Source organism: Melanotaenia boesemani, chromosome 18 (genome assembly GCF_017639745.1).
Source record: "Melanotaenia boesemani isolate fMelBoe1 chromosome 18, fMelBoe1.pri, whole genome shotgun sequence".
In the NCBI taxonomy this organism is placed as follows: Eukaryota; Metazoa; Chordata; class Actinopteri; order Atheriniformes; family Melanotaeniidae; genus Melanotaenia; species Melanotaenia boesemani.
This window is the reverse complement of record NC_055699.1, coordinates 9,582,775-9,598,154: the sequence shown is the minus strand read 5'-3', so window position 1 is coordinate 9,598,154 and position 15,380 is coordinate 9,582,775. Positions and strand designations below refer to the sequence as shown.

At 40.5% G+C, this 15,380-nt stretch overlaps 1 protein-coding gene across 1 annotated transcript; it reads right to left on the bottom strand.

The window, feature by feature from the left end:
- Positions 1 to 225: 225 nt before the first annotated feature.
- LOC121628702 (protein MLP1 homolog) lies at positions 226 to 14,442 on the bottom strand. The gene is made up of 10 exons (XM_041967931.1): positions 14,412 to 14,442; positions 6,609 to 13,740; positions 6,273 to 6,363; positions 6,012 to 6,087; positions 5,821 to 5,929; positions 3,602 to 3,733; positions 2,027 to 2,116; positions 1,797 to 1,940; positions 1,518 to 1,702; positions 226 to 1,436 (listed from the first exon to the last, which is right to left on the bottom strand). Exons 2-10 carry the CDS (start codon positions 13,737 to 13,739, stop codon positions 1,268 to 1,270), a joined length of 8,127 nt encoding a protein of 2,708 aa, XP_041823865.1. The 5' UTR covers position 13,740; positions 14,412 to 14,442; the 3' UTR covers positions 226 to 1,267.
- Positions 14,443 to 15,380: the final 938 nt, after the last annotated feature.

Below are 15,380 nucleotides of genomic sequence, written 5' to 3'. Positions count from 1 at the left end.
TTGTGTTGTGACAGGAGCGTCGAGGAATGCGCTAAAAGGCGAGTGTTTACATCTGCAGCAACAAAGACAAACATGACAAGCAAGACAATTCCCACAATTTAGAAATATTGAAAGCAGATATGCTGTTGAATCTGCAAGGTAAACGCTTTGATATCACTAATGTGGTGATATCTATAATGACCACTAGATGGCACTGTTCAACACAAATCCCACCTGCAGCAAAAATGTTTTACATTGTTTATTTAAATAAATATTTACATAACAGCTTTGTATAAATCAAATTTCTTTTCTCTTACACAACACATCTCTCTAAAAGCGACTGCTTAACAAGGAGGAAGAAAAATAAGGGATGGATTATAATGATGCTGTTAATCCACTGAGATACCACTTAAAACTCGAGCCTTAAGGCCTTGCTCATCTCCCATTATAAATCTTGTTATACAATGAGTAAATCTACATGATTATTTGATATACATTTTAATTAACTACTAAGGAATAAGAAGATGACTCTACACTAACTGAACAAAAAGCCATATTCTGCTCAGAAAAAACATGACAAAAGAAAATAATACAAATCAACATCTGAAGTCATTCAGGCACAAAGGAAAAGACAAACTCGGTGAAGTTTAAATACAACGCTCACACAGTAAAGGCTACAATGCCCTGCTAAAAGGTGTACAGTAAATGGCTCGGCTTGGAAAACAACATCTCAGGCAAGGTGATCTAAGAAAAAATTAGAACACTTGCTAAATGCCCAAGCTACAGTCCTAACCCACAAGTCTTCATCCAAATTGTTTTGCAGTTTTGCCCTTAAAACCACAACTGGAGATGATGACAGCATCCCTGCCAAAGGTGCCCCTCCGTGTTACTCGGTTTAAAAAATGTTAAAACAGTGAGGACAAACTAAAATAAGTGTTTAACTCAGCATGATGAAAACATGATATGCTCTTCGTTTCTATTGCCGTCAAGTCATGCATGTAAACTATTCTTCTAATATAACCAATAGTTCGGTTAAAACTGTATAAAGAAAATACTATAATCTTTCCAAAATACTATGCAGGGATTAAAAGGTGAATTCATGACATTTTTCAACACCTCGTTGTTTTCATCCTGAGATTTATACCATTGAGTGATATCTTCAAAGAGTAATATACAGCTTGTATATTTACACATGATGAAGATTCAGTGTTGGAAACTACTGAGAGAGGGTTTCATCCATCAGTGAACGTCTCATGTGAATCCACCATTTCCCCTTTCCCACAGGCCATCATACTGCATGGGTTTTGGGCTGGGACGAGCGAGTCCCACTCACAAAATTATAAACTAAAAATTGAGAGGTGCCAAAATAATGTGTGGCGAAGAGTTTTCCATCGGGAGTGGGGTCTGAGAAAGCAATCTCATCTTTGCTCAGGTAGGAACCGTATATGAAGTTATTCCTGTGAGGCAAAAGAAAGCAGTGCATTAATTTATGTGTAATGTATTTTTAATTGGTACATTAATTGTTTGGCTGTACTAACCTGAGGCACTCGAGCATGCGCGATGCGATGCCCTGACGTCTCATCATGCTGACAACCCAGATGCGGCTGATGCCGCAGATGGCTGGCTCTGGTGTTGTGGAGCAGCACCAAGCTCTCTGACGTTCAAACATCACCTTCTCCCCTTCTGATCCCTCAGGGAGAGGGTCCTCAATCACTCTGTACCCCTATTAGCATACACAAGATTCAGTGTGTATCATGATAAATACTCAGCAGTGAAATAACACGTGTCCTGACTGATATAAGGTTGCAGTTTCATACCTCTTGTATGTGCTCGGCTATGAGACATCCAGCCACCTTCTTGTCAACGGAGATGAAGAGGAAGGTTTTGGTCTGAGAGGGACACTTTGACTCCACCTGCTGGAAGCCAAGGTCATTGTCCACCATCTCCCGGATCTCCTCCACCTGAGTGGGACGGTTATTGCACAGTTAGCCAACATTTATCTCTTTAAGAGTTTGCTCTGGCAAATGTTGGATCTCTGCATACTTACCTTCTTCAAAGCATATTTGGGATCATCTGGCAGGACAAGAATGATCTTGCCATCAGGGTACTCTGCTAGTATCCGCTCTTTTTTCCATCCCTAGAAAAATAGAAAGTATGCAAATATCTTTTTACTGATCTGATTATCTGAAGAAGCAGTATAGATGATGGATGGATGGATGGATGGATCTGATTATCTTATTGAATTTTGCTTCATTTTTATATCATGTGCACACTGTAAAGGTGCAGCTGTGGTCATCAAACACTTAATTTGTTTCCACGTCTGTAAAATTTCAGAAATGATGCTGTTCTAGAAAATAATTACAACCTCTACAAATGAAGACCAAATTAAAAATATTTTTAACGAGTATCGCATCTTCATAAATCTGTTCTTGAATGTCTGTCCTCCAACGCCTCCACTGAAAACCAAAACACAAGTAATTTCCAAATGGACTATCTCATGACAAGTGTTACAACTTGTATGTTCATTAAAACCTAAAACACAGGAGGTGTAGTCAGAAACAAGGGACGAGTGACTTAAGAGTTGTGCATGAACATGTAATAGCAAGTCTGATCATTTCAGAGGCCTTTGGTCTACCCACTAATTAAAAAACCCTTGCAGCTTCTGTTAAAGTCTTATATTGAAGCGACATATTTACACTGATAAGTGTACGATAACACTAATGCACTGAACCTCAAAAACAACTAGACCTCTTGCCCTCAAGTTAAAAGCTTTAATGGGGAAAACGTAATCATTGACAAACAGAAATCAATACTGGAATCCAAACACGTTAACTGTGTCATATCAAATTATTGGGAACAGCATCTTATTAACTTATTAACTTAGTCAAATACCTTCTTAAATTCAATGAAATAAACAAATATAGATGTTTGTTCCTGAATTCTAATGAAGCATTCGTATTCTTCATCAGTTGTAATACCTCCCTATGTGTCACAGCCTAGACAAATATTCAGTTTTTACTCAACTGCGCTGCTTTTGTTTTAGTTGTAATCTAATCAAGTGCTGTTAACTATATTCACCTTCATCTTGGTTCAGCATTTCCTGGTCACATACCCTCCAGTTTCCTGGCCAGTATAGCATGATATCATCCAAATACAATAACCTCTTTTATAAATGAACATTATCCATTTAATACTGACAGTAATAGTAATGTTTTACAAACTCAGAATGTGATCACACTTGCAGTAATTAAATCAAACAAAGCAGAGCTGACCTACTTTTAATGGGAATGCGAAGACACAACAAGTCTGAGTATTTTAATTTTTAAACTGCTTTATTGGCTGTGTGTTGATGTAGTTTTATTTGTTTTATATCACCTTTTGATTGTGATTTGCTTGTAGCACTGAGATTAAGTGTAAAGTGGTTTGTGAATAAAAGCCATTATTATTATTTTTATTATTAGAGAATGCGTCTTTTTGAGTTTCTGATTTTCAGTGTTTCTGTTAATTTGTAAAATCATATGAAAATCAGGCTCTTTAAAAGACTAACCATTTGGTACGAATGCCCTTAAAGGCCTTGAATATTCCTGAAAATCATTATGCATGCATGCATCTGATCTCTCACCACATATTTGACAGCACTGACGAACTGGTTGTGAAAGAGCAAATGCTGAGATTCGTCCTCAGGGTTGGCAGCAGAGTAGAGCATGCCACACACACTGCAGGCCACTGCTCCAAAATGCTTCTGTCCTGCATCCTGTAAAGCAAAAAATAAAAAGATGACAAGTCACCCTTCCCATATTTAAGGGATTATGAAATGGGACAAAATTGTCCTTGGGAAAATATATTTCTAAAATCACAAGTGTCTCAAAAACACAATTCTGGCCCTTAGTTTGGAGCCGTTCTAGGTTTAAATACATTTCATTGTGTGATAATTTATCTTTTAAAGGGGTTTTCTACACTACATGTTCTGCTCAGAGTAGAATTACCCAGTCACCTCATCTTTATGTCCACCCAAACTTAACATCAAATTATTCTGCATGTATCATCTGAAGGAGGAAGTCAAAACTCTTGCTTTATACCCAGCTGTAAACAGCTTATTCCCATTAACTGTAATATGCAATTACAGTGTTCTGGTAGAATCTTTTGTCTACTCTAAAATAAAAACAATATTTAATTAGATGTTAATGGCTTGTTCCAGAGGGTGCTGGCTGCTTCTGTATCTTTCTGTTTTGTATTAGATTTACTGAACATGCATTATTGTTTTCTAACTGTGTTGTGTAGTAGAGGATGAGAGGAATTGTTCATTATTTCCAACAGCTTGTCCAGCAGTCTTTTCTGGATCAGCTCCAGTTATCACCAGCACAGAACCAGCCTTATTAATCAGTTTGTTCGGTCTCTTTCGCTCTGATGCTGCTGCCACAACAGATGCTGCAAAGCTGACTGCATCTTGGTGCAGACATTGAATGATCTTGCTTTCCTCTTTGTGTTGCATTTCCAGTCTATAGTCTGTTGTTCAGCTGACCTCTGAAGTAGCTACTTGTTTTCCTCCACCTCTTCTCCCAGGATGTAAATAGAGTTTTGTTTACTCCTGTTCCTCAAAGTCAACAATCATCCATTGTTTGTTTTGTTTGTGTTCAAGATGAATGGATTTGATCCGCACCATCTCACAAACTGACTGACCAGTTAATCAGCTTTTTGTCCATCTGATAAATCCCACAACTGCAGAGTAATCAGAGTATTTCTGCAGATGACAGGACTCAGAGTTGTACTGGAGGTCTGAGCAGTACAGTGTGAAGAGAAATGGTGAGAGTACAGCCCCTTGTGGCACTCTAGTGCTGCTGACCACCATCTCAGACACACAACCTTTCAGTCTCACAAACTTTGGTCCGTTTGTTAGGTGGTCATAAATCCAGGTGGTGGTAGAGGTATCCACCTGAAATTTATGGAGCTTCTCACATACAGGGAAGGTTGAATTCTATTACAACCTTATAATGTTTCCAGCAACACTTTAAAATCTTAAATGTTTTACATCCCAACTAAGAATTTGGATTTCTAATTGTGGTTGTTATATTTCTTTTCTTAGACAGAATTTAGAAGTTCCAGTTTCCCAGTTGACATGAAATGACCATGTGTATTTTTTAGTCAGTTTAGGACAGGGCTATTCATTTTGGTCCTATGAGGGCCATAGTCCTGTAGGTTTGTAATGTGTTCCTGCTCCAACACACCTGACTCAAATTAATGAGTCATTGTGCAGAACTTTATAGGCTGTTGGATCCATTTAATTTGAGTCAGGTGGGCTGAAGCAGGGATACACACAAACTTGCAGGACTGTGGTCCTGATGGGACCCAACTAAATAGCCCTCATTAACCATGTGGTAGCCTGAAGGCCCAGTCTGCCGTCTGCACTAGAATGAGCCTTCAGGCTACAGTCTCTGTAGTCTTCAAGAGTACCTGAGTGTTACCAATCTCAGCAGAAAACTGTATATAATAGAGCGACAGGGTGAAGTGAGTGGGTTGTTCCACATCCTAAAACTAGCTGATACGACCAGAGGGGAAAATTCATGGTTAAAAAGACCTATTTATTCCTGTAATGTATTTCTGTGGTGACCGAAACACGTCAGACATTTTATTAAGACCTCAGCAAATTGTTTCAACTTGTAAAAAAAAAGGGCATATTTCCCTTTAACATGTAGATCAAATGAGTGAGGATTCAATTTCCTCATTCTCTACACGGATAAACAGTTACAGACAACTCACTGATGACCATCGCTCAGCAGGCAGGTGCTGCAACCCAACAACACTGGATTATAAAATGAGTGAAAATTAAATTGATTCACTTACAATAATAGTCTGAGAGCTATCGTTGTCAGCCTCCTTTAGTTTCTTGACCTCTTTTTGCAGGCAAGCATCAGAAAGAGGAGTCACACCATCTGGAGGCTTCACTGCTTGCCTGTGATTCAAATACACACCAGGTTGCTACAGGTTTCAGATGGTAAAGGGGAAATGTGTTAAACTAAGGAAAAGCCTCTTACTCTTGGTAAGGCTTTTCTGATGACTTCTCTGTCTTGATTGTTTCCAATTTATTCTCTTGAGAAGGATCAACAGAAACTGTGAGAAATCAGAGGAGTTTTACAATTTTAGACATGCAGTTAAGAATATTTTACAAAAAAAAAAGGAAAAAAAAAAACATATTAATGAAAGATTTGCTACAAAAACAAGTGATAAAAGAAACTGATAACTTTTAGTACCATTTTATGATTCAATGACAGCAGATTTTGACACAAAACAAATACCTGCAGGCTTTTCTTCACACTTCTGTGAGTCATCAGACACTTTGGAGTTCTCCACAGCGGGATGGGAAGAGGCAGGATTTGATGCTGTATTCTGTGTATAAAAAAAAGACAATAAATAACTGGATTGTCCTCCAAAAGTTGTTTGTGCAACAAATTTAAATCACATGAAATCAAATAACTTTCATACCAAAGAGCAGCTTTTACATAACAATTAACCATCAAATTAAAATAATTTCAAGATCAATATAAAAAATAAGTCTTCACATAGCCAAGTATATAACCAAACTGAATTAAAACCACACACTTATTCATTATCTCTCATTTATTTAGTCTTACCTTGCAATAGTCTTTTTCCTTCAATGGGAGATTTGTGGATTTCTGAGGCACTGAAGCAACATCAGTCTTTGTTGCACACGTGTCGGAAGCAGCCAGCTGCGCTGCTGTCGGTGCAGACTGTTTCAACTGTGTTACACTTGCTCCAACTGTCTTTGACAGGAGTGAGGTGGAAACAGCAGGTCTGGGTTGACCTGGAGCCAAAGAAGCTTTTGACTGATCTGTAGTCAAGCCAACAGACTTTAACTGAACGCGGCCTGAAGAAACAGGTTTTGATGGAGCTGCAGTCGTAGCCTTTGACTGAGAGGCCGCTGTTTGAGTTGGTTTTGATTGTGCAGGTTTTATCTGAGCTTGAGCTGCAACAGTTGGCTTTGACTGACCTGAGATCTGTCTAGGAGGTGTGGTCTGAGCTTTGAGTTTTGTCTGGTTGGCAAGCGGTGATGAACCAGTGGGTTTTAAAGGAGTTGTGGGTTTTGACTGAGCTGCAGGGTTGGACTGAGGCCTAGGTCGAGGTGGCTGCATGAGATGACTCGGCTTTGCAGGATGAACTGGTAATGGGTCATCATCTAGTTCAAAATCATCAGGCGAGTACTTGGGCCTGGGCCGGTAAGGCTTGTACTCCACTTCCAGCTTCGGTTTTTGAGCATTAAGTCCGTTGGGCATGGGAGGAGGCACTGCCGGGAGGGTTCTCTTGGATGCTGATCTGGTCACTTTTGAAGGTTCTGGAGCTGCTCCAGGTTTGGAAGCTTGAGCCTTACTCTGCCTTGTAATTCGTCGGTTTTCAGCAGCAGGAGGATCAGTTTTGGTAGTTTCAGCTTTCACAGGTCCAGCTTTGGAAGTTTCAGTTTTAGCTGGTTCAATTTTAGCAGTTTCTGATTTAGTAGGTTCAGTTTTGGTTGTTTCCGTTTTTGCTGGCTCAGCTTTTGGAGTCTCAGCCCTGGGAGCATCTGCCTTTGGTTGAGCAGGTTTGGTAGCTGTGGCAGGACTTGTGGGGGGTGTTTTTGATGGACTGGCTGCAGGAGGAGTTGTTGCAGGAGCAGGACTTGATGAAAACAGAGAGCTGGCAGAAAAAGGTGCTTGCCAGTCCACATCTGAAAACATCTGATTTGCTTGGTCAGACTTCAGTTTCTTGACACGAGCCCAAGACATTTTCTCTCTCTGCAGTTCAACCTGTCTTAGTCTTTGATATCGAGTAAGCTTCTTTTTCTCGTGGGCTTTCAATGGCACAGAAACCTGTGAAATAAAGAAGCGTCTTTTTTGAGGCTCTGCAGCTGACTTGCTTTCAGCTGATGTAGTTGTCGAGGGTTTGGTGCTTGGAGGCTCCGGTGCAGGGGCCACCGAAGCAGAGGACCCCTCTGGTCCAGCAGGGGTTGCAACATGAACAGGGTCTGCATCTTGTGCATCAACAGGCGGACATTCTTTCTTGCTGCCTTCAGCCTTGGCTGCAGCCACCGCTGCTGCTTGTTTTTCTTCCTCTATCCTCTTCAGCAACATGCTGTCTGTGGCAATGTCCTCTGCGATTTCCTGACACAGGGCTAAGAGGTTGAGCTGCTGTCTGTGTGCTGCTCTCTTCGACTCTGCAGCCTTTTGCTCAGCCAGAGCTGCTAGACGAGCTTTGGTTCTTGCTTGCGTATTCATTTCTTGTTTCTTGGGTTTCTCTACCTCTCGTCCCTTTTTATTTTCTTCAGTCTTTTCTGTAGAGTTGTTTTGCTTCACAGTCTCACTGGCACCAGCCTTATTTTTCTCATTTACCTTTTCTTCAGACATTTTAGAAAGGTCTTCCAGTGGTTTTGTTATCACTATGTCACTGTCTTCCTCATTCTCTTCCTCTGCAACAACAATTTCATGACCGATCTCCATATCTTCCAGAATTTGAACCTGTTGTAGTTCCAAACTACCTTCTGCATTCTCCATCATCACAGCGTCACTCCCTGTATGAGAGTTTACTGTCTTCATGTCCACCATACCAGATAAGTGGTCAGAATTTTTAACTTCCTGAAGAATGACCATCTCTGTCTCCTGGTTTACAATCTCGCTTGAGCTGGTCACTTCAGCATCTTTGACTCCATCAGCTGTTTCACATTGCTGTGCTCCTCCTTCAACAAATAGAGTCTGTTGAGAGCTGCTTAAAATGCTTTGATTTGCCACTTCATCCACCAAAACAACACCTGAACTGGCCGCCTCTGAGAGCGAGGCTGACAGACCTGATTCGGCTGCAGCCTGAGTGACAATATCAATATCATTTTCTGGGACTGGTTCTAAGATCACATACTCCTCAGATGGACCATCTCTTATTTCGACTTCAGTTGTGGCTGGAGTTGCGGTCACAGTAATGTCTGCAGCCTCCAGAAGTCCAGTATCCTCCTGCACCTGCTCGGATGACTCTGCAGCTCTGATGCACTCTGGGAAGGCATTTTTTTGACTTTGCTCTGTGGCATCTTCTAAAGAGCCATCTGTCACACTGATAACATCACTTGAGCTGATTGCTGTGACTTGTTCCACATCCACATTTGCATTACTCTGCTCCAACTCGGCACGTGTAGGACAGTGCAGTTCACTCATAGTTTGTTCTTCCATTTCAACAACTGCATTGCTTTCTGACACACAGACTTCCTCCGTTAAAATTTCTTCACAATCCAGCTTGGGGTCTGCAATTTCTTTTGTTTCATTATAAAAAATTGATATAGCCCCGTCTATGTGTTGGGTGTCAGTGCTCTGTATGTCCAGTAAAGAAACTCCTTCATGCAGCTCTGTTGTAGTGCAGACCCCCCTGTCATCATCACTCTCTGGACTGCTAATAGGCTCATACACTACCTGGTTTTCCTGAAGCTCAATCTCTCGCTGATTTGCTGACTTGATCTGCTCTTCTGATGCTTGAATAACAATATCAGTGTCATCTGGTTGGCCACAAACAAAAACGATTACTTCACTGCTTTCAGCCCCGTCTTCTTCAGTATTACTGTCAGATCTGTCAGCCTTGACCTCATTAATCGCTTGCTCTTTCATCTCCTCTCCTAATGCAGAATCTTCTCTTTCTATTGATCCACTTATTACATCCACATTCCCTTGAACATCCTCTGCACCAGGCTCAGCCGGTCTGTCATCTTCCTTATTTTCCAAATTATCAATGGAAATTAGTTTCTGAATTTCATTTTGTAAGTCCACATCGTGCTTAATGATTTCCTCTGCCACATGGTTTTGTGGTTCTGTTATAGCTGCTGGGTAAGAAGTCTCCTCTGCAGAAGTTTCCATTTTGGCTTGTCTTTGGGGAACAAGTTCTAAAGCAGCCTTTTCTTCGTTTTTATCTAATTCACATTGCTCCTGACTTCCCAGGTTTGGGATTTCTAGACCAAATCTTGAATCAGAAATCTCTTCAGGTGTAACTGATGTCTGCACGTCCTTCTCAACATGAATCTCGGCGTCAGCATTGTGTTTACTCTCAGTACTGATGTAATCGTTTTCAACTTCAGTGTTTGTGGTGACTGCAGTGACCTCCTGACCTGTTTTGCTTTGTGTTGGGGGTGTAGCTGCTGGCTGAGAAATCTCTTGTAACTCTTCTGCCATTTGTGTTTCCATTTCATCTGGCCGCTCAGCAGTACTGACACACACTGTGATAGCCCCGTTTTCATTTTCATTAAACTCTTCAGTGGGAGTCCTTAAAAGTCCCTCAATTTTTTGACAAATGCTTTTTGCAGGCTCTGTGACTTCCAGGCACTTCTGGATATGCGTTTCAGCTGAAGTTGTGGAAACGTAAATCTCCAGTTTTGATTCAGTTTGTGTATCCATTGTGTTTTGATTATCTGTCACAGTCACAGATGGTGTGTCTAAACTTTGTTCTTGGACATTTTGGTCTATTTCCACTGCTGATGTGGTAGAATCCTGCTCTGATGGTGCTGCAGTTTGTATTTCTTCTTTATTTTGGCTTTTCCAACTCTGCATTTCCATTAAAGAGGCTGCTTCAGAAATCTCTGATGCTGATGAGATCTGCATTTCCATTTTAATTTCATTCTCTTGTACAGTCACAAGCACAGACTTTATCTTATCTTCGTTCTTAACATTTTGTGAATTTCCAGTCATTAAATCTTCATGAATCTCTTTCAATATGTTGCCTGTTGCATGTCCACTGTCATCCTGGCTTTTCTGACTCTGGATTTCCACAGCAGATACTATGATGGAACTATCCTCTTGTGTCTGCACAGTCACTTCTGTTTGACTTTCATTTACTTCAACCAAAGGGGCTAGATCTGAAACCTCCATCACAGATGATGCCTGCATTCCTACTTCCATCTTATCGTGCGTTCTGGCCTCAAATTCTAATTTCACCTCATTGTTTTCAGAAGTTTTTAGATTTTCCAGGTCAAGGTTTCCATTAAATTCAGTTGATATGTCTGTTGCAGGTTCACTGCCCATCCGGCTGTGTACTTCTACTATTGGTGTGATATTACAAACCTCTTCTGATGTGGCTGCAATCTGCAGATCAACTTCCATTTGATTCTCAGCAGCAGTATTAACACATTCAGCATCTTCGCTCTTCTCGCAGGTTTCACTTTCCAGATCTTTTTTAACTTCAGTTATGCTTGTGGTAGCTTCCCTGTCCACCTGGCTTACTGGGCCATGTTTCTGAGTTGTGTTACAGGACTCCTCTAATGTAGCTGCAGTCTGTTCATCCAGTTCTATTTGACATTTGGCAGCAGCAACACATTCAGTATCATTACTGTTTTTACAGTGTACAGTCTCCAGATTTTCTTCCCTTGCATCAGGTATGCTTGTAGTAGGTTCACTGACCACCTCGTTCATCTGACAGTGTGTTTCCACTATCTGTGTCATGTTACAGACCTCCTCTGATGTAGCTGTAGCCTGTAAATCCACTTCTCTTTCACTCTCGACAGCTGCAGTTACACATTCTACCTTTTCAATGTTCTTACAATCTGCAGTCTCTGGATCCTTTTGACATTCATTTAAAATGTCTGTGGTGGGTTCACTGACTAGGTTCTCCTGTATTTGTGCTTCCATCTCAGCTTCTGGCTTAGAAGGCACAAACGCTGTGACAGCTTGCACTGCCATTCCACTTTGGCCCTCAGAATAATGTGTATGTTCATGGGTCTCCATGGTTTCATGTTTATCAATTGTAACATGATCAGAAATTTCTGTAGACACATCTGTGACTGACTCATGGACCTCATGGATTTCCTGCTCTTGCACTTCTACTGTAGGCCCTAGATGAGAGATCTCTGACGTTGCTACAGTCTCTGTTTTTTTGTTTTCAGTTCCACTACCACATTCCAAGCTCACGGCTTCTTTGTTTTCAATAATTTCACAATTTTCTCCAGCAGAACTCTCATGGGAATTTGTAGTTGGGTTTGTGGTAGATTCATGAGCATCTTGGCTTAGTGTTTCCACTGTAATGTCTGGATATGAAGCCTGTATATCCACTTTGATTTGGCCATTTGCTGCAGGAGCATTCTTAAGCATGATGTCCTTTTCTGTATCTATGTTTGTAGAATCTTCTTTAGCTTCAGTAAGTACTTCGTCATTAAGCAAGTGGTTCTCTCGACTTTGTATATCCACTGCAGGTGTCATTTTACTTTCAGGAATTATGAAACTTTCAGAAAGTCCATCTTCTTGATTTTGCTCATTGTTAGCAGTCCACTGAGGTTCAGTACCAGCACAGCTGTCAGCTGTCAGTAAGCCATGACTCAACTGTACTTCAACTAAAGCTTCCGGACCAGCAGCAGTCTGAGAAGACTGGATATCAACTTCTTTTTTGTCACATTCTTCAAGCTTTTCATGAGACTTTCCAGCCGTTTTGTTCACATCATCACACAAGCCACTGACTGTATCTGACAACTGGTCTTGTATCTCTGCAGAGTTCAGCTGCTCTTTGAAAATTACTCCGAGTTCTGTTTGAGTCTCTGAATTATCAGCAGACTCTCCTCTCGTTATATTTCCCTCAGCAGAATTTGTTTCATTTCTATATGCTTCATCTAATTCACCATCACTGTGACCAGCAAAGGTTCCTGCCTCTTCAGTTACACCCTGCACATCAAGCTCAAGCTCATTTGTCTTACAGTTTATATTCAGATCTTCTTCCTCTAAAATAAACTGTGTGCTCAGGTCAGTCCTAATTTCTGATCTGCAAGCTGAATCTGTCCTTTCACCTACATGCGGTTCACCTTCACCACTTGAATTTACTTTTCCAGCAACAGAATGTAGCGTTTTCTCTGATGATATTACTAGTGTTTCACTATCAACATCCTTTTCAGTTTTGATGGATTCTGCTTTATCCTTCTGTTCATTTTCCTTGGTCTGAGATCTGACAGGGAATTCTGCATTGATATCCACATAATCGCTTGAAGATATATGTATTTCATTATCTATATGCAATTCTTCAGGTGCAGATTTAAATGTAATGCTTTCTTCAGCAATCCCGGTTCCTGTTGACACTTCTTGTGTCGAATTATCTGATTTTTTTTGTCTCTCGTCTTCAGTAAAAAGCTCACCAGATTCTTTGTTTTCATTACCCTCCCCCATGATCTGAAGACATGGGGATTCAGAAAATCGACCATAACTGTGGTCAATGTGTATAGGATCCATAGATGTAGATGGTAAATCTTGGCTTGCTTCCTGTGGATCATAAGACGCCTGCTCATCTTTGCGTTTGGCTTTCACTTTGTTTGAATATTTTCTGATGCAGCGGGCCTTGTCTTCATCATCCCTCTCTTTGAAGAAGTCAACTTTACTACCATCGCTACTTGCATCATCGTCAGAGTCAGTGGAGGCTGTTCGCTTCAAGGAAGCATTGGAGTTGGCTCTCTGTGAGTGAGCTTCTCCAGAAGAGGCACTTGTGGCTTTCAGGAGCTTGGCTTTTTTGACAGGTGGGTCAGAGCTGGTTTTGATGCAATCCTTTGAGGGGGAGCTCTGTATGGGTGATTTGGCTGGTTTATTCACTTGTTCCACTGAAGAAGACCGTTTTTTCTTAGTCCGAGGGGCTGCCGTCTTTTCTAGCATATTTCCTGTTTTGAGTGTGTTAGTCGCTGGAGCAGTTTTGGATGGCAGAGCCTCTCCATCCTCATCCAACTTCCTTATCTTGGGCTGTGAGTCATGAGGAGCTGTTCCTCTCTTTGGGGCAGGCATTCTGTGAAAATTGTTCACAAAAGTTTAATGAACATCAGAAAATATAACTAAGAACTTATTCCTATTGCCAATTTTTGCCTTGCACCATGCAATATTATCTTCTGTCATTTTTATGTATTTATTATTTTTTTTATGTGTGTGTAAAGTAATAAAATCAAATGCCACCACAAACATTACACGTTTGTATTAAAATGCATCGTTAATACATGATCTCAATCTTTTTCAAACTGCACTGTTACCTGGCTTTATGCATGCACCAAGGCTGGCTAACGGTGGACATAAACACAGACAAATCAGTGTTAAACTAAATGGCCAGCAAGTCACACAATGTCCAATCTGCATTAATTTAGTTATTTACTATCCATGCAAGTAGCATAAGTGACTGCCCAGCAGTCGACAGATGTAGTTATCACTGTGACTTGAGCGGACAGTCAGCAATGGTCAGTTAGCTATCAGCTATCTTAGAGCCGCTAGCACGCTAGCTGGAAGTCCACGGTGATGGGAGCTAACGCTAGCAGCTGCCAACTCGCAACAAATGAGCGAAGAGAGACTCGCTGCTTAAATCAGCCTAAACAGCAGCCAAACACACAGAGCAGAAGCTCCACAAAACTACCCTTACGATACTAACATCAGTCGAAAAGCAAAGCCGCGCCATGCGTCAGTGAAACTCACTTTGATGTTTTCTTCTTCAACAACAGCTGTTTTTTTCCCTGTGAATAAAAATGAACTGTACTTCCGGAGGGAAACGGCGGATGTGACGTAACTGCGCTTGAGGCGCACTCAAAATCAACGTTTGTGTTATTAGCTTATTTTTACTGTCCACAAAGAAACTTCGCATTACTAATATATTGTTACAGTAAATAAATAAATAAATCTTATTTCTTAAAATAGCATTACCAACTTTTCGTTATGCATTGTTTTATAATTTAGTCCATGAATAATGAATCTATAATAACAACTACACTGTAAAAGACCTTGAAAAAAACTTAAAATGCAGATGAGAATAAAACTGGGAAGTCGGATATAAATGATTTTAAGTGGGATATTTCTGTCAGTCATTTAGAAAAAAAAATACTGTATATGATGTATTGTAGCCATTCAGGCAATCCGGAGGAAACAGGTGCTGTTAGTGTATGTAAAAAGTCTGCTGGTTTTGAATAAAGTCCATAAATAATCCCAGCACGTGAAATACTCTCACAGGAAGCAGTCTTTATTGTCGCATAATTCCAGTCTTTCAAAATGAGTCTTTTAACAGTTTTTCATAGTCTCAAAATGATTTTTGATGCAGTCACCAAACTGACCAGTCTCACTAGAGAGATAACACATTCGTATTACCTCAAACAGTATAAATTGACCTCTTCTCTCTATATTTTCCAAAATCTGACAGGATGACCAGATTTTCCTTTCCATTGGGAGGTCCATCCTCAACAGCCACGACAGTGTCACATTAGATAACTCACCAATTGCAAATTTGGGGATTACTCTGTAAAACTTGGAAGCTGTGTGACACTTTATCCAGAATAGTTGTCTATGAATTTTTCTTCTGCAATATATTGGAAGATAGTGGCATAGCCTCTGATTTATCCCAATAATTAGCTTAAGGATCAGAATTTGCATGAACAGTTTTCAGTAAAACCAAAT